The sequence below is a fragment of the Ochotona princeps genome, chromosome 6 (assembly GCF_030435755.1).
Source record: "Ochotona princeps isolate mOchPri1 chromosome 6, mOchPri1.hap1, whole genome shotgun sequence".
Lineage (NCBI taxonomy): Eukaryota > Metazoa > Chordata > Mammalia > Lagomorpha > Ochotonidae > Ochotona > Ochotona princeps.
In genome coordinates this window covers 25462157-25481537 of record NC_080837.1, presented here as the reverse complement: position 1 = coordinate 25481537, position 19381 = coordinate 25462157, and the positions used below count along the sequence as shown (strand labels likewise).

Sequence of the window (19381 nt, the reverse complement as noted above, 5' to 3'; positions counted from 1 at the left end):
GGAGTGTACGTCACAATTTTTGTAAATTGGAAACAACTGCAAAATAAAATGTTTTAGGAAAAAAGTTTATAAAGTTTTCTTTTTTAAAAACAAATCAAAATAACATGCTGAAACATTTAATCCAAAAGAAATCACAGAAAATCTCGTGGGAGCCATTTTTAAAAATCACATTTTTTAAAAAGGTTCATTTATTTTATTGGAAAAGGCAGATATACATAGAGGAGGAGAGACAGAGAGGAAGATCTTCCTTCCGAAGATTCACTCCCCAAGTGACCACAAACGGCTGGAGCCGCACCAATCCGAAGCCAGGAGCCAGGAGCTTCCTCTGGGTCTCCCACGCAGGTGCAGCGTCCCAAGGCTTTGGGCCATCCTCCACTGCTTTCCCAGGCCACATGCGGGGAGCTGGATGGGAAGTGGAGCTGCCGGGATCAGAACCAGCACCCATATGGGATCCTGAGCGCGTTCAAGGTGAGGACTTAAACACTATGCTTTTGTGCCGGGCCCTAAAAATCGCATTTTAAAGAATAAGCAGAAAAGTAATCTTAAGAAAAAAAAGAAAGAAAGAAATGGGGTTGCGGGGCAGAGGACTTTCAAGAACAGTCTCTGGTGATCTTTGTCAAGTGTCTGATAGAGGAAAGCCCCAGGACTCGGCCAGACAATGAAGGCAGAGGAGGATGACCATGCCTGTGAATAATGAACCAGAAACTGCCACTGTCACTCTAACTGCTAGGGAAGTACCGACAAGTGCAGCTCAGCCAGGCTGCTATCAAAACGAAGCCCAGGATGCATAACTAAATCCAGATAACTCAGATTTAAAGTACTGAAAGGCTCTTCAGCTCTAAGTGACCAACTCACTCAAGGCAGTAAAACCCACTGAACCAAAAACAAAATGCCCCATGTCCTGTGGTGCAGCTAATATTCTGTGGCTCAGTGTCCCCATCTGGAACTGCAATAAGAACACACAGTCTACCCAAATCTAGCCATGGGGCCGTCATGAAGATCGGGACCAACTATGTGAAAACGCTTTGAAATCCACAGTGTGTCATACAAATGACATTAACATTCATTTGCAAAAAAGGTCCCACTGTCAAAACCACAAACAACCTTTCGTAAGGCCAAAATAGTAATTTTGAAGTACTACACATTTTTAAATAACTGCTTTTTAAAACTTTGAAATAAAAGAGTTTAACATCACAGCGGTCTGTAATAGAGTACCTAGAGTTACAATAGAAGGACCAAAGAAGGAAAATGTCCATGTGAAAAATGTCATTTGGTCAAGCGGCCTGATTTTTGATTGTTATTCATTTGATATGTTATAATCTCTCTAAACAGCCAAGAAGAAGATTGAGATTTATTGTGCTAGGGAACATGTTTGCCAATACAGTTCTAGAGGGCCTGGTGCCGTGGCCTAGCGGCTAAAGTCCTCGCCTTGAATGCACCAGGATCCAATATGGGCACCAATTCTAATCCTGGCAGCCCGCTTCCCATCCAGCTCCCTGCTTGTGGCCTGGGAAAACAGTCAAGGACGGCCCAAAGCCTTGGGACCCTGCACCTGTGTGGGAGACCTGGAGGAAGTTCCTAGTTCCTGGCTTTGGATCAGCGCAGCACTGGCCATTGCAGTCACTTGGGGAGTGAATCATCGGACGTAAGACAGTCCTCTCTGTCTCTTCTCCTCTCCTCCTTTCTGTATATCTGACTTTGCAATTAAAATAAATAAATCTTTAAAATATATATATAGTTCTAGAAATTCACATGTTCTGACCTGAAAAGCACAGAAGCAAAATGAAGCAAGTAGGGACTGATTTTGTGATGTTGCAGTGCTGTGATGTAATTGATAAAGCTACTGCTTGCACTGCCAGAATCCCGTGCAGGTGCCAGTTCAAGTCCTGGCTGCTCCACTCCCAATCCAGCTCCCTGCTAATGTGCTTGGGAAAAGTAGCAGCAAATGGTCCAAGCATCTGGGTACGTGACACTCATGTGGGAGACCTGGATAGATCTCCTGGCTTCAGCTTTGGCCTAGCCCTAACCATTGCACCCAGCTGGGGAGTCAACCAGCAGGTGGAAAACCTCTCCCCTCCACTGTGTGTGTATGTGTGGGTGTACCCCCAGACCGTGTGTGGGGCGGGGGGATGGTGGGTGTGGGTGGTGTACCCACCAGTTGGGGAGTCAGCCAGCAGGTGGAAAACTTTTTCCCTCTACCATGTGTATGTGGAGTGTGTGTGTGTGTGTGTGTGTTCCTCCCCTCTCCCTGTAACTCTCTTCAACAACTAAATCAATATTTAATAAAAAAATAAAACGTAATAGGGTGATTATAGGACACGAACCTGTTAACACAATCTCCTTTTATACCATATCTATTTATTATTCCAGCACAGTTCAAGAGTGGGTAGCATGCAATAGACAAGCAGACACTTGGTTTATATTTTCTCATCTACACAATGAAGCTAAAAGTTCTCCCAGTGGGAATTGGATGCCCTCGGAGGCCGAGTACTCTGAGGTCACCCACCCCCAACCGGAGCTTCCACAGGGGATGGAAGAAGTCCAAACACTACCGCACAGAAACCAACGTCATCGGAAAGACAACCAGAAGCCCTGAGCAGTCCGCAGAAACAGAAGAACAATAAATGTCCTTCGGGACCAGGGAGGAGAGCTTTCTCTGGTCCGAGAGCCTGGCTCCAACTCTGGACCCCCACCCTCCCTCGCAATGACCATCAGGATCACTTTGAAAACCCCTCACAGCAGACAAACAATCATACAAACTAAAAAAAAAAAAAAAAAACCTAAAATAAATAGACAAACAACAGAAAGTAGAGCTTGAAATCTGACAGCAAAGAGCTGGCGTGGATTGGCTCATGCCTTGCTGGGTGGGACACAAAGATTAGTTACTCCTCACCATGGTGTTGAGGATTTTCCTGCATACCCCCCCCAAAAAAAATGTTCTGCACCTTAAATGTTGACAAATATCTTGTTAGAGTTACAAGCCAGTCTAGATTATCCTAAAATCTGCCAAGATCAGCAAAATTATACTTCAACACAACAAATGGCTAAATACTAAAATGAAATAGACACGAGACAGCTGAATGGTACCCTATAGCCATTTTAAGGTATATAGCAGCCAGTCCGGTCCTGTATATAAACTAAAATTGAGATGTCAATGAGCTAATCATAGGTTGTGGTTAGGACTTGTTTGTTTTTTTTTTTTTTTAACATACTGGTTACTCAAAACCATGTCAATTCCATAATATTGCAAATTGCTGTTGATGTTATATTGGGACTCTTAATTGACTGGGATGATATTCTACCAGCTCTAACTTCAGACCAGAAATGGTCTCCCCAAGAAACTGTTCAACCCATCTGGACAATAAGTAGCTGGACTCTATGCTTGGTATATGTTTGCAAGGAAAGAATGTTGATTAAATTTGAACTGTAATACTGCATCAAGGTGGAGGAATCCACCAGGGGGAAGGGGAGGGGGAAGGGTGGGGGGATTCCCAGAGCCTATGAAACTGTCACATAATGCAAAATAATTAATAAAAAAAAAAGTTCCCCCAGTGGAACAAATTGAGAGATTGCGTATCAGGCGACATCTTGTACCTGCAGCACAGAAAATGCTCAGCAAATCCAAGTCAATTAGAGTGCATTTTTTTCCTGTTTTGTTTGCCCCTAAACTTAGACTTCTTGCTGCTCTGAACAGCACTTGCACTAGGAGTACCTTCCCAACAGGCTACAACAGAAGCAGAACAATGGAGGACATCATGGGAGGCAGGGAAAAAGTTCACACTTACTTATCCAGTTTCTGACATTGAGGAAACTTTGCTCATTTGTCAAATCAAAAAGCAGAAGAAAACCCATGGCGTCTCTGAAGAAGGCTGTAGTCAGGCTACGGAACCTGAGGACAGAAAGCAGAGTGGTCACCAAAACCATTCCCTTCCCCTCCTGCCTCCAACACCACAAGAAATGCAACGCCCTCAGCTGCTTTCAAAACGTTACCATTGTTCAAAAGAACAAATTCCATACTGAGAGTCCCAAATCAGATAGCACAGTTACTTAACACTTCTATAAATGTATGTGTGGACAAATCATGTGACTTGAAAAAGCAGCCAGCTGGACAGAGATGACAAGAAGTAGCCTCAGCCAAGAATACATGGTGCGAGTATGAGCTAATTAGGCCAAAAGTGCTTGCAGTGTAGGTTTTTCCTCTGTGAAAGTTGACTTGAGATGACAACGCCATCCAGGATCTTTGAACTTGTCTCTACAGTATTCTCTTTTCTCTGATAACCATGCCTTTGCCAACAAACCCTATCCTTTCTCCATACTCTATTTTCCCAGATTCACCCTGCTGCTTCTCCTCTCCTGTCCTCCCCACCCCTCTGCTCTCTGTCCTTTCCCCTCCCATCTCTTCTCTCCCTTCAACAGCTTCCTCTCACAATGCCCACATACAAAGTTTGGGACTCTCAGCCCAGCTCCAGGGAAGAAAGCACTGCTATAAATCTGTTATCCAAACTACTAAACTTTTCTGAAATATTTTCAAGCCCTGCTTTTACCAATCGGGTTTCTTATCTTTCTCAGATCTCGCTGAAATAATTACAAATGAAATAATGGGATTTCCAGAATGTACTTCCAAACATGAGGGCAGTGTAGTGAGGAATAAGAAATAAGATTGGTCAAAGCCCAGTAATGGTTAAAGCTGTGTGAGTGCAAGGGGTCAGTACCCAAGCTATAGAAGCTTTCCCTGACAAGTGTTTACAAACAAGAACTGTCCAAGGAAGCTGTGAGAGAAATCAGAAGCTGTAGCTAACTAAGAGAAACCGCTCATCATGATTCCACGTGACTTCTTTCGGTCAGGCAGCCTCTGGCCATATGAATTCTTTCCAACAAGAATCACCCAATAGGTTTTGGAGCGAAGGCTCAGATGGAGCAGTGGACAGTTTTTCTAAGTGCACATGGAGGAAATGGTGGTCCATCAGAGCCTACAGAGGACACCTGGTACCACAACAGAGGACCCTAAGGTGGACTATGTCAGCTAGTGGATTCTAGAGAGATTTCATCATGCTTGGAATGGGGAGACTGGCAGCAATTCAGAACTGTTGAGCCATCGAAACCACTTGAGTAGTGCCCTCAGAGCATGCCCCATGGTGGGAACCCTGGGATGGGGTGGGAGGTTCTGGAGCTTCTCCCTTTGTCTCCTTCCTTACCCCAGAAACACCACACACACACACACACACACACACACACACGCGCGCGCGCACACAAATGTGGAAACAATGGTCTTACCTACTTTCTTGTAACCCTTGACTCTTTGTTTCCTAATCAACTATGCAAAGTTTATCAAAATTAAAAAAAAAATTTCCCCCATTAGGTTTACACACACACACACACGCAAGAATTGTGCATGTGACATTGCAGCTTTCTTGTGGTTGAGTAGGTAGCAAAAACAAATGAAGAAAGAAAAAAGTCCACATGAGAAGGTCCAACGAGGAAAAGGATTCTTTTTTAGTTCCCTTTGACCTTGAATGAAATTAAGCCACCACTATCATCTCAGACAGACAGATTTCCTGTGATTTTCACAGCATATCTTATCCAGGCGCAACTCAACTGCTAGGCTAGCTGTGTGGGGCTCAGATCACGAGACGAGCAGCTAACTGAACATATCTTACCTCTCCTGCCCGGCTGTGTCCCATAACTGCAGGTGGATTCTCTGGCCTCTGCCAACCGCTCCATCAGGCCCATTGGCCCTGTAGACCTAAAGCAACCAAGTGAAAGACAAAGCAACTTGTGAGACCAGTGAACTCCCATTCATGCTGTACAAACTTCAAAAGCATCTAAACTTCTAAAGAGAATCCCTTCTGAAACACAACTTTGTTTTCCACATCACATGATTGTATTTGCTTGATGTAATAATTTTTATTAAAATGTAGCTATTTTATAAATGGCGTGATAGCATAGTGGTTAAAGTCCTCGCCTTGCATGTGCCGGGATCCCATATGGTCGCCGGTTCTAATCCTGGTGGTCCTGCTTCCCATCTAGCTCCCTGCTTGTGGCCTGGAACAGCAGTTGAGGATGGCCCAATGCATTGGGACCCTGCACCCACATGGGAGACCCAGAAGAGCTCCTGGCTCCTGGCTTCGGATTGGCTCAGCTACAGCCGTTGTTGTCACTTGGGGAGTGAACCATCGGACAGAAGATCTTCCTCTCCGTCTCTCCTCCTCTCTGCATATCTGCCTTTCCAATAAAAATAAATAAATCTTTAAATATATATATATAAATATGTTCCAAATACATAAATCACATAGTAATATAAATAAAAATCAATCAGCTTGCTTTTAATTTTTCCCTTGGGCCACGTTATATGGTTTTATCCCAACCTATTGTTATTTATTTATTCTTAAGATGTATACATGCATGTATATATGTATGTATGCATTTGAGACAGAGAGTGACAGATGACCTTTCTTCTCACTACTGTTCAAAGTTTTACTGGAAGTTCTTGTAAGTATAACTAAGCAAGCAAAAAAATAAATAAACAAAATATGAAAATTGGAAGAGAAAAAGCAAAAAAAGCAAATAAGAATCTTTTACATAGAAACAAAAATGCAGACTCAGTTCTACAATTAATAAACAAGTACAATACATAAGCTAAATTCACAAAATAAATTGCATTTTTTTTGCAATGTCAATAAACAATTTCAAAATGAAATTAAGAAAACAAATCAAATTTACAATAGTGTGGAAAATAAAATACTTAGGAACTTAACAAAAATGTGTAAAACTTACTATACACTAGAAGTCATAAGACATTGGGAGAAATAGTAACAGAGCTAAATAAATGGAAAATCCTGCACATGGGTCAGAAGCCAATATTATAAGGATGTCAATATTACCCATATTGATCAATAGGTTCAATCTCAACCCTATCAAAATCTGATATAGAAACTGACAAGCTAGCCCTAAAACCTTTACAAGATTTTAAGAAATTCAAAACTATCCAAAAAGAACAAAGTTAAAAGATTCTTAATCTTCAGTTTCAAAACTTACTGCAAAGCTATGGTAACCAAAATACTATGGTAACATGATAGGATAGAAATGGAGATGAAGTGGGGATCGAATTTTTGGCACAACGGTTAAATCACTATTTGGGAAGCTTGCATGCATCACAGTGCCGAGGTTTAAGTCCTACCTATGCTCTTGATTCTTTTTTTTTTTTTTTAAGATTTATTTACTTTATTGGAAAGGCAGATGTACAGGGAGCAGGAGAGACAGAGAGGAAGATCTTCCGTCCGATGGTTCACTCCCCAAGCGGCCGCAATGGCTGGAGCTGCACCAATCCGATGCCAGGATCCAGGAACTTCTTTCCAGGTCTCCCACGCGGGTGCAGGGTCACAAGGCTTTGGGCCGACCTCAACTGCTTTACAGGTCACAAGCAGGGAGCTGGATGGGAAGTGGAGCTGCTGGAATTACAACCAGCACCCATATGGGATCCTGGGCATTCAAGGCGAGGACCTTAACCATTACGCTATCGCACCGGGCCCTATGCTCCTGATTTTAACTTACATTAATGTACCCTCCAAAACAACAGATGATGACAGCACAAGTTCTTGGGTCCCCGTCATTCATCTGGGAGACCTATATGGAATTTCAGGCTCTTGGTTTCGTCCTGGCCAATCCCTGGCTGTTGTAAGCATTTGGAGGGTGAACCAACAAACATATGCCCTCCTACGTACACACATGTGCATGTGTGTTCTCTCTCAATTGCTCTCTTTCCTCCCTTCTTTCTTTCCTTTTCTCTCTCCCCCTCTCTCTTTTTCAAATAAAAATGGAAATAATTAATTAAAAACAAAATTCAGATGAATGGAATATAATTAAGAGTCAAGAAATAAACTCATAAATTATGGTCAGTTGACTTTCAACAGAAGTATACGGAAGAGTATCAAGACAATTTAGCAAGAGAAAGAATATTCTTTTTTTCAAAAGATTTATTTTTGTTGCAAAGTCATATACACAGAGAAGAGGAGAGACAGAGGGGAAGATCTTCCATCCAATAATTCACTCCCCAAGTGACCGCAATGGACAGAGCCAAGCCAATCTGAAGCCAGGAGCCAGGAATTTCCTCCAGGTCTCCCAGAGTGCAGGGTCCCAAGGCTTTGGGCCATCCTCAACTGCTTTCTCAGCCCACAAGCAGGAAGCTGGATGGGAAGTGGGGCTGCTAGGATTAGAACCGGTGCCCATATGGGATTCCAGCACACTCAAGGCAAGGACTTTAGCTGCTAAACCACCATGTTGGGCCCAGAATATTTTTTTTTAAACAGATGATGTTGGGACAACTGGATATCCACATTCAGTGAAAAGAAGTTGAACCTCTGTTCACACACAGGCAAACACATCCACAAAAGTGGAGCACAGAGCCACATGTAACAGCTAAGATCATTCACCTATCATATTCATCAGAGACACAAGCACATGGCCTTGGACCCCAGTCTAATTCCTTCAGTGGCCTTTGATTGTTTCCCTATTTCCAATATATTTATAAGCATATTTATAATGAAATATCCTTATCCTATATGCAATTATCATTCAATGTAGACAAGGATGACTGCAATCAAGTAGAAAAGAACAAATGCTGGGAAGGATATGAAGACACCACAGTCTCACATGTTACTGGTCAGAACGTAAACCAGGACAGCATCTTTGGGAAAACACAGAAATCCCACAGAAGTTAAGCATCCAGTGAATCAATTCCATTTCTAGGCATATATTTAAGAGAACTGAAAACAGGTGTCTACACAAAACTGATATATAAATATTAATGGAAGAATTACAACAGTTGCAAAGAAACAATCCAAGTGTCCATTAACAAATGAGTAGACACACAAAATAAGGAATATCAATACCATGGAATATTGTTTGGCCATCAAAGAAAGGAAGTAGTGATAATGTGCTACAGCATGGTTGAACCTTGGTAACACAGTAAGTGGAAGAAATCAGGTAAAAGACTATGTATTACATGATTCTATTTCTACACATCCAAAAAAAAAAAAGGCAAATTCATAGAGAACAGAATTACAGCAGCTGGAAAGGGGAGGAATAGTGAATTAAAATAACAGAAATGAGGTTTGTTTATAAAGTGGTCAAATCAAGCAGCTACAATGGTTGCATGTCTAGTGAATATACTAAAACTACTGAAACAAACACTGTAAATGAACGGATTTTTACTTTGTGCATATACAAATAACTTGTTAACAAACAAGATTATAAAATGTGAACTGATAAAAGTAATCACACATCTCTATGAGAATTTGTCACAAAGTTTAAGGAAAAATAAAATTAAAAGGTAAGTTTAGGGGAGTAGGCTTCATGGCATACTTGGTAGAACTGCTGCTGCCTGTGATGTGGGCATTCAATATGGCTGCTGGTAGTGTGCCAGCTATTCCACTTCCTATCCAGCTCCTTGCTAATCATCTGAGAAAAACAGCAGAGAATGGCCCAAGAGCTTGGGCCCCTGTATGCATGTGGGAGACTAGAACTGAGCTCCTAGCTCCTCGCTTCAGCCTGGCCCAGCCCTGGACATTGTTGCCAACTGGAGAGAGAACCACTAGATTCAAGAGCTCTTTTCATCTCTTTCTCTCTCCCTTTAGCTCTTTCAAATAAATAGACAAAATCTTCAAAAAAAAAAAAAAAAGGAAAGAAAAATGTAAGTTGAGGGGACAATACTGTGGGAAACCTGAACGTCATTTCGTCATTTCATAGTGCCTGCGATGAGCCCTACCTCTCCTTTTGGTCCAGCTTCCTACTAATGCACCTGAAGGCCCTGGATGACAGCTCCAGAACTTGGGTTCCTTCCATTAGGTGCAAGACCTAGATGGAGTTCCTACCTCCTGGCCTCAGCTTGGCCCGGCTCCAGATATTTTCAGGCATTTAGGGAGTGAGCCCTCTGTCATTCTACCTTTTAAATAATAAACAAGTGGTTATCTTTTAAAGAAAATTTAAATTTTAGAACAAAAATTTTGAAGTCTATGTACCCTTTCTTCATACTGTATATTGTTCAGGAACTTTTGGAAGACTGTCGATATGTAGATTTTACCAACTATATGTCAATAACAAAAATTTCACTAGTACTCTATTCTTATTCAGAGGACTAAAATCTCTTTAAGATTAGAATAAAAGAAACAAAAGATAAAAGGCCTGATGTGGATAAAAAAAGGTAATGAATTCTTCTAACCTCAATGTTGAGTATAACTCACTTCATTGAATGGCCTTTGTCATTAATCTCCTGGTCACTTGTCGATCTTATCTTGGTAACAGTGGATTTTCCAGCGAGAAAAACAGTCCTAGGAGAAGGCCACCTTCCTTATCTGTGACCATGACACAGTAACCTTCTGCCTCCACTTCCACTAACAGATTAACTTTCAGTTCTTTGGGAAAAAGAGCACCCAGGCTTCATCATTCAGAAATCACATCTTCCCCCAGTGTAACGCATTCTTAGTCCAACTTCAACCTCCTGGCAGCAACGCTAAGTTCTGCCGCCAAACATCCCATGTGGGACTGCTGAGACACTGAGAGAAATGCCATTGACAAAGCTAAGATACCAAAAGTGGAAGAGACAGACAACACAGCTGTTATACGGGGAACAGGATGGTAACAGACAAGTAACTGCAGAGTCAGGAGGGCAGATGCAAGCCAACGCGGCTCAGAGGGTCCATGTAAAAGAGCTGCTCGGTTTGGTTTTGCACGTGTGATTTCACGCAACATGGCCTCCACACAGCCTTTTCCATCATACTGCCTGGACTGAACACAACACATTTTCTTATGTGCCCTCTAATTTTTCTATCTTAACCTTTGTTCTTCTAATTCCTACCAAGTAAACTGAACTGACAATGTTGATTCAGAGATTACATTTCTATGTAGAAGGATGTAGGACTCACCACTCTCTTTTCCCTGAAGTCAATGCCCACTGTCGTGATGAATTTGGAATTGAATTTTCCATCTGTATACTGGTAAAGCACACTGGTCTTTCCTACTCCAGAGTCTCCCAAAGCTAAAAACTTGATGAGGTAATCATAGTCTCCATCAGACATGATGAAGGATCAATGGTGCACCTGCAAAAGACAATTTCATATTTTCAAAATATCCATTCATGGGGTAGAAATTTAGTACACAATTCAGTAAGTACTTCTTTTTTTTTCATTAAGTACTTCTAACATCTGCATACCCAGGGATTCCTTGAAAAGAAGGTTACATAATGCTCACTGCTGCTGAGGACCTAATTACTTGCTAGAAGAGATGCTAAAGTTACAATAAATAACCAAGAGTTTACTCTTTTTTTAAAAAAAAAAAGACTTATTTATTTTTTATGAAATGCAGTTACAGAGAGAGGAGAGAGAGAGAAAGATATTCAAGCCCCTGGCTCACTCCCCAAATGGCCATAATGACCAGAGCTGAGCCGATCCAAAGCCAGGAGGCAGGAGCTTATTCCACGTTGCCCACATAAGTATAGCGGTACAAGGACCTGAGCCAACCTCCACTGCTCTCCCAGGCAATAAGCATGGAGCATAGCTTGAAGTAGAGCAGCCAGGGCTCTAAGTGGAGCAGCACATTGGTGCCACAGATGGCATGTTTACCCACAACGCCTCAGTGCCGCCCCAAGTTTAGTCTTAATTTAACATACATATTTTATTTTTACGGCAAAAATTCCAAAAAAGATAGCAATAAGACAATAGTCACTAAGTCATACCACCCAACCATACAGAACAAAAACAAGTAAAAGAGGAAGAAGAATGTTACAGGAAATAGTAGTAATTCTTATAGCAGAATTTGTTCCAATTGCCTCTCTTTTGCCAGCCACCTTTGCTGGGTCCTTGGCTCTTCCTTTGTTACTTGCACAACTAGATTGATTTGGAGACCGTCATTCTACTACTAAGGGCTCATACACCTACATTTATCATGGTGTACCTTAACACTCCAAGACTGACCAAAAAAATCTGTTTTTACCTGTAATACCTACCATGGAGACTTTTGCTCTTTTGTAATTGGCCCTTTTCAATATTTTGTTTTTATCCTATAATAAAATTAAAATGCTAATAAACTCCCCATGAAAATCAGAAAGATAACCAGCTCTCCCATAATCACTAACAACCTCATTTGCCCATTCCAACACCTGCATTCACCTGCAAATCAGGTGCCCTTCCCTAGATGCTGCTGCTTTCCTTTTCACATCATCCTTTTCACACACTCAAAGTTTGCTATAGGATCACCATAAAGATAGAAAAGAACTCAGGAAAGGACTTGGACTTGATGGCTTATCAGGACCATCTCCTCCACCCCATCCTCAACTTGGTGACTCACCTTTTTTCTCCAAAGCCCTGAACATTGGGCCCCAAGAGCCCCGGCAGTGTACTTCCTCAGAATGCCTTGGTGCATGCCTGAAACCTTACACTTCAGATATGGCTGGCCAATCAACCAGGGCAGAGCCTCTACAAACATTCTTAACTCTATTTGCACACTATAAAGAGTGACACTTCACAAATGATGACTTGCCTATGTTAACTGGCAGGTATAGGCCACCAGTATCAATGAGGTATAGTCACTCCCCAACCCAACACGGTTCATTTACAATTTTTTGACTTTACCGAGATATAAGAGTCATACACATACAGGAGAAATTGTACTTCAAATTTTGATCTTTTCCCAGGTTAGCAATAAGTAGTCTGATAGTCTCAAAATTGTGCAGGCAGGAAGCCACAGTTCCAAGCTACTCCCACAGACCTGAGGGTGAACAATGGATACTATACAGTGGAGTCTGGAGCTAAGCTACGATGCTCAGCAGGTTAGGGGCCTTGATTGTATTTTTGTGATATTTGCGGCTTACAATGGATTTAGTTAGGAGGTAATTCCATCAAAAGTCAAGGGGCACCTGTGTAGCAATTCCTCTCCTGAAGATAATTACACAGGTACTCTAGCACTCACAGCACCTCATCCAGTGCCAAGTTATTCAGTGATAAGAGCTAAAAGAAAAAAAAGAAAAGAAAAAGCAAGCCCAGGTAAGATTTAATCATCTGGGGAGGTGAAGCAACATCAGTGCTGTAACAAGGGTGACCCAAGAAGACATTGTGGCTGCTTTATTTCCTCTTCACTACCAGTGATAAACACTTGCCCATTTTTGTAGCTGTGCTTTTATCCTTTAAAGACAGGAGAAAATGCTGCAACCAAGTCCACAAACGAACATGAGTTTTCTATACTTTAAAAATACATATGTATGTGTAGGTATGAATTACATTTATTAGAATGACAGATTTACAGAGAGGTGAGACAGAAAGATCTTCTACCTACTGGTTCACTCCCCACATCATCACAACAGCTGGACCTGAGCTGATCTGAAGTCTGGAGCAAAAGCTTCTTCTAGGCTGTCCACACAGGTCTAGAGTCCCAAGTACTTGGGCGATTCTCCACTGCTTTTCTAGGCCATAAGCAGGGGGCTGGATGAGAAGTGGAGCAGCCAGGACATGAACCGGCACTAATATGGAATATTGATGCTTGCAGGCTAAGGATTAGCCAGTTGAGCCATCATGCCAGCCCAGCCCCATGCTTTCAATTCTTGATAATAATGCTTCCCACAGAAATGCCAATCAACCAAATACAGTGACCAAAAGGTCTGGATACCACCATCAACACCAATCCCAGTTTCTAATTTTGCCACTGCACTTTTAAGACAATTATCTGATTTCTTGATATGAAAATAACTGTTCAAGGCTTTTACTCTCTCAATCTAATTTTCTAAAGGACAAGACAGGAACTAGAGAGCTGATTTGCAGTCTAGAACCAAGATCTTACCTAATTCAAAGTCCAATGTCTATTTTGACTCCAGAATTTTATGTCTATTTTTTTCAAATGAAAACTGCACATAGAAGTGATTTACAAGGTAGCCTAATTGGCAATACATGAGGTCAAACAGACTTTGCTTTGAACCCCAAGTCTCCCATGTATCACCTACTTCAATATCTCTGAGTCTTAGATCTGCAGGGTTCCATTGTTTTAAAGATTTATTGTTTATTTATTTGAAAGAGTTAGAGAGAGTGGGGCGGGGTCTTCCAAATACTGGTTCACTTTCCAAATGTCCACAACAGTCAGGGCTTGACCAGGCCTGGTACTAAGTGCTGCATTTGGGTCTCCTTCAAGAATAGCAAGGACCCAAACCACTTACACAGCCCTTCACTGCTTTCCCAGGTGTATTAGCAGAGAGCTGAAGTGGAAGTGGAGCAACTAGACACAGAGCAATGCCCCCATGTGATATAGACACTGCATACAGAAGCTTAACCCACTATGTCACAGTGATAGCCCCTCCAAGTTTCCATTCTATCAAAAAGGAAGATGAAATACACTACCTTGCATCATTCTTCAGAAGAGGAAAGGGGGTGTGGTTTACGCAGTACCCAGCATAGTACCTGGTGCAGAGTGGGTGCCTGGTGTTCACACAGTACCTACCACAGTGCCTGGTGCAAAGTGGGTATCTGGTGTTTGTCAGCCCCCACATTTCTCCCCTGTTCTGCACTGACTCTGAAAACCTAGAACAGAATTTTTTGTGTTAAAGATTTACTTATTTACCTCAAAGGCAGAATTTCAGAGATGGAGAAACACAGAGATTGAGATAGAAAGAGATCTTCCAACCACTGGTTTACTTCTCCAAGGGCCACAATGGTCCAAGTAGGAACAGACTGAAGACACAATGCTGGCCTCAGATTGTTTTTTTCATTTAACTCGAAAGGTACAGAGACACAGAGATAGTGGCAGAGATCTTGCATCAGCTGACTCACTCCCTAAATACTCATAACAGGTAGGGTCAGGCCGTGACAGACCCAAGAGCCCAGAACTCAATCTGGGTCTCCTTAAATGGGGGGCAGGAACCCAAGGACCTGAGTCATTCCTTGTAACCACCAGAGTGCACATCAGCAGAGAGCTGGATCAGAAGCAGAGCTGGGACACAAACCCAGGCACCAGGGTATGGGATGCAGGCATCCCAAGCAGCACCAGAATCACTGTGCCAGGGACCAGAGTTATGGCACAGTGGGCAAAGACACAACCTTTAAAGCCAGCATCCCATATGGTTGCCATTTTGCACTCAGATGTTGCTCCCTGCTAAAGCCCTGGGAAAAGCAACAAAAGATGACCAAGCATTTCACTGCTTGGGTCCTTGTCACCCCAGCAGGACACCTGAAAGAATCCCAGGCTGCTGGCTTTGGTCTGGTGCAGCCCTGGCAACTGTTTTCACCCAGGGGGTGAACCAGCAGATGGGAGATCTCTCTGTCCCTGTCTTGAACTCTTTCTAATAAATACATTTTTTAAAAGAGTTGCATTAAAAGAGATTATAACTATAAAATTATTTCTAAAAGATCTAAAATCACTTTTATCATAACCAGATCTAACCAAAATTTGTAAGTTAAATTTCAATAGCTTTGGGCCCGGCGGTGTGGCCTGGCAGCTGGGGTCCTCGCCTTGAGCGCGCCGGGATCCCATGTGGGCGCCGGTTCTGATCCCAGCAGCTCCACTTCCCATCCAGCTCCCTGCTTGTGGCCTGGGAAAGCAGCACCGGCTGTTGCGCTCACTTACGGGGGTGAATCGTTGGACGGAGGATCTTCCTCTCTGTCTCTCTGTGCATCTGACTTTGTAATAAAAAATAAGTGAATCTTTAAAAAAAAATTTCAATAGCTTTAATTAATTCAGACTGGTTTTGGCTAGCCCAAATAGGTTCTGAACTGAACAAAAAAGTGAGTAGTTCAAAGATGTTTTGATTGATTCAGAGTATAATTAGTGGAATCCAGTTGATTCTGATTAATTATATCTACTTCTAATTGGGTCACACTTGCTCCAGTTTTACCAAACTGCTTGCAATTAGGTGAAGTAGTCTATAAAACTGCATTGTTTTTGCTCAGACATACTGCTTTAAATCTAGGTTGAAATAGCATGAATTGATGAGTTATTGGCCCTGGCAGTTAAGTCCTGAATTGAGATGCATAGATCCCACACTGGAGAGCCAGGTGTTGACTCCCAGCTCTACCCCTAATCCCATCTTCCTGCTAATGCATACTAAACCAAGACTAATGTCTCAAAGCGTTGAGTCCCTACTATTCAGTTAGGAGAATTGGATTAAATTTCTGGCTCCTGGCTTTGCCCTCACCCGACCCCAGCAATTGCAGGCATTCAAGAAACGAACCAACAGACAGGAGCTCTCTGTCAAATTAGTGAACTTTTAAAATAATTGGAACTATTTCAAACCAATTCCAAGATACCCAACACTCCAAGAGTTTAAGTCTAAAATAACAATCAGAAGCACCAAAAAATTTATACCAAACCACTGAATTTACAAATGTCTGTATATTATCTCCACAGTAGACATGCTAGGTCCCTAAGTTTATCTCTGCCAAAGTCCAGTTGATGTCTACATGGGAACACTTTGCTGCTGTGGTGAATGGTGAAGCAGGTGCAGACAGGAGCCCTAGCAGATTCTATTCTGGTAAACAGAAAAAAAAAGCAAGACAAACACCCTAGGCTCCCTGGATTAAAAATTAATCTATTTTTAACTCAGGAATCTGCCAGCCAAACATGAATCCACAATCCAAAACCAAAACAGAGATTTCAGCTGGGGGAATCTATCGGCAGACTTGGAGACTATGTAGAATTTGTACAAAATTTGTACAGAGTTAATACTGGCCTAGCTGCTCTATGCTAACCGACATCAGAAACCTCCAAAACAAAGAAGTGCAAGGGAGTACATGGATTCAGGGACAGACTGAGTCTCACAGTGGTGTCAGAGATTTTTCAAGATTTGAGCATAGCACTGATGGTACCAGGCTCTTTAACTGAGCTTGTAGTCCAGCTAGGCAAAACCTGGTGTTAATGACATATTTCTTTCTTCAGAAAAAAAAATTATTTGTATTGGAAAATCAGATTTACAGAGAAAAGGAGAGACAGAGAAAGATTGTCTAACCTCTAGTCCACTTCACAAGTGGCTGCAACAGCCAGAGCTGAGCTGATCCGAAACCAGGAGCCAGAGACTTCTTCCTGGTTTCCCACGTGGGTGCATAGTCCCAAGGCTTTAGGCCATCCTCAACTGTTTTTCCAGGCCACAAGCAGGGAGCTGGATGGGAGGTGGAGCAGCTGTGGCACAAACCAACGCCCATATGGAATCCTGGTGCATGGAAGGGGAGGATTTAGCTGCTGAAAAATTGTGCAAGATCCCAATGGCATTTTTCTTTTCTTCATTCCTTCCTTTCTTTTATTTTTACTTGAAAAAGAGATACAGAAAGAGAGAAGGCTAGAGAGAGATCTTCCATCCATCAGTTCACTCTCCAAATGACCACAATGGCCAGAGGTAGGCTGATCTGCAGCCAGGAGCAAGGAGCTTCTTCCAGGTCTCCTACATGGGTGCAGGATACCAAAGCCTCAGCCATCCTCTACTGCTTTTCCAGATCATAAATACAGAGGTGAATCAGAAGTGTACCAGCCAGGACTAGAACTGGCACCCATATGGGATGCCTGTGCCACAGTCAGGGAATTAGTCAGCTAAACAGTATCTTTTTTTTTTTTTTAAAGATTTATTCATTTTATTACAGCCAGATATACAGAGAGGAGGAGAGACAGAGAGGAAGATCTTCCGTCCGATGATTCACTCCCCAAGTGAGCCGCAACGGGCCGATGCACGCCAATCCGATGCCGGGAACCTGGAACCTCTTCTGGGTCTCCCACGCGGGTGCAGGGTCCCAATGCATTGGGTCGTCCTCAACTGCTTTCCCAGGCCACAAGCAGGGAGCTGGATGGGAAGTAGAGCTGCCGGGATTAGAACTGGCGCCCATATGGGATCCCGGGGCGTTCAAGGCGAGGACTTTAGCCGCTAGACCACGCCGCCGGGCCCGTATCTTTTTTTTTTAATAGAAAATACTCCCAGGCCATAGCAGACAATCCTTCCAACTCCACATTGTAACCTCACATGTGGTTAGAATTAGGGTTACATATCATCATTAGGTGAAGACAACTAAATATTAAATCTCAACTAATGACAGGTTTTCACATTTAGAAATGCTTAAATGTTTAAAAAATATTTTCACATATCTTATTTGTTACTCAGGTTCTGGGTGGCCTGGGGCCTATTTTCTAGAAGGAAAATATTCCAGTACTCAAAGATATCAAAATACAGCAATTATCTTTAGGTTCATATTTTAGAGTAGGAATGAAAACTAAAAATACACCGTGCCAGAATTTGGCATATGGGGCAACCAGATAATTTTCTGTGCATAACCCTTTCCTGTATATATTCTAGTCCCTTAAGGCTTGGGAAGCCAGTTCTCCACGTGTGTCAAGTGCCTGACACACAGTCCCATAGCAATCCTCATCACAGCCATGGAAACAGACTTGGAATCACACAAACATCTCCATGCTGTTCTCTCTCAGGTGCTACTGAAAGGGGATAAGTAGTTAGGTCTTGGCCAAGCTATCCACAAGTTGGCACGGGCACAATTCCTAAGCAATATAAAGAGGAAAAAAACATAGACTAAAAGCACAGACTCTAAGACTAAACCACCCAGATTTGAACCTAGATATACAACTTTGGGAAATATATTTAACTTCTTTGGCCTTGAGCTCCTCCAGGTAAATGTGAGTGATACTCTATGTTATGTTACTTGCCTATTTTTTTTAATAAAATGAGAATGATATCCTATTTTATTTTATCAATTCTAGTATGCATATATTTTCTTCAATTTCTTTAAAATTGGCATGCAGCTCGGCTGGCAGAAGCTGGCACTGGGGGCTAATTCTCTCAGTTCAAATCACAGAACCACCCAAAGAGAGCATAAACCGGGATTGAGAGAGACCTGGGAGGGAAATAGTGGGCTCCTCCCTCTAGGCTTACTACTCCCGCGGGAGGACATGAAAACTAGGACGTGGGCTGGGGTGGCTAGACAGAGAGGCACTCAGCAACATCCGTGAGGGCTGGAGAGTTGAGCTGGTTAGATGGAACTATAAGCTTTAATACCCATTCACATGTACAAGAGCCGAATGGGATGTGGGACAGACTGGACTAGTCTGTTACACATACTGGCAAACCAGGGTAGGGGGCGGACCTGGTGGGAGTTATTGTGGGTCACTTTGACTACAGGCTGCAGCTCCCACTGGTTGATGTGAGGGCCGGTTTATGTGCTGGGCAGAAGCAGACTGGACTGTAACACCCATTGGTTCCAGTGGAAGTCAGGACTGAAAACAGAACCAACCCAGCAATTGCAACCACCAGCTGATTGGGGCGATGGACTGTGCCAGGCCCTGTGCTTGCTAGAACATATAAGAATCTGGTCTGGGAATAACTCAAAGTTTCTTTGGGGATCTCCCCAATCGCAATGGC

General features: G+C 42.6%; 1 protein-coding gene across 2 annotated transcripts in view; it reads right to left on the bottom strand.

Annotated features, from left to right (window-relative positions):
• The window catches only part of RAB27A (RAB27A, member RAS oncogene family), an 85303-nt gene that overhangs the window by 14330 nt on the left and 51592 nt on the right, over nucleotides 1-19381 (bottom strand). For both annotated transcript variants that reach the window (XM_004578067.2, XM_058665831.1), the window contains exons 3-5: nucleotides 10920-11093; nucleotides 5658-5743; nucleotides 3786-3889 (exon numbers count right to left, since the gene is read on the bottom strand). In XM_004578067.2, the coding sequence (XP_004578124.2) occupies nucleotides 3786-3889; nucleotides 5658-5743; nucleotides 10920-11072 (343 nt within the window). In that variant the 5' untranslated portion in view covers nucleotides 11073-11093. The remainder of the gene's footprint in view (nucleotides 1-3785; nucleotides 3890-5657; nucleotides 5744-10919; nucleotides 11094-19381) is intronic.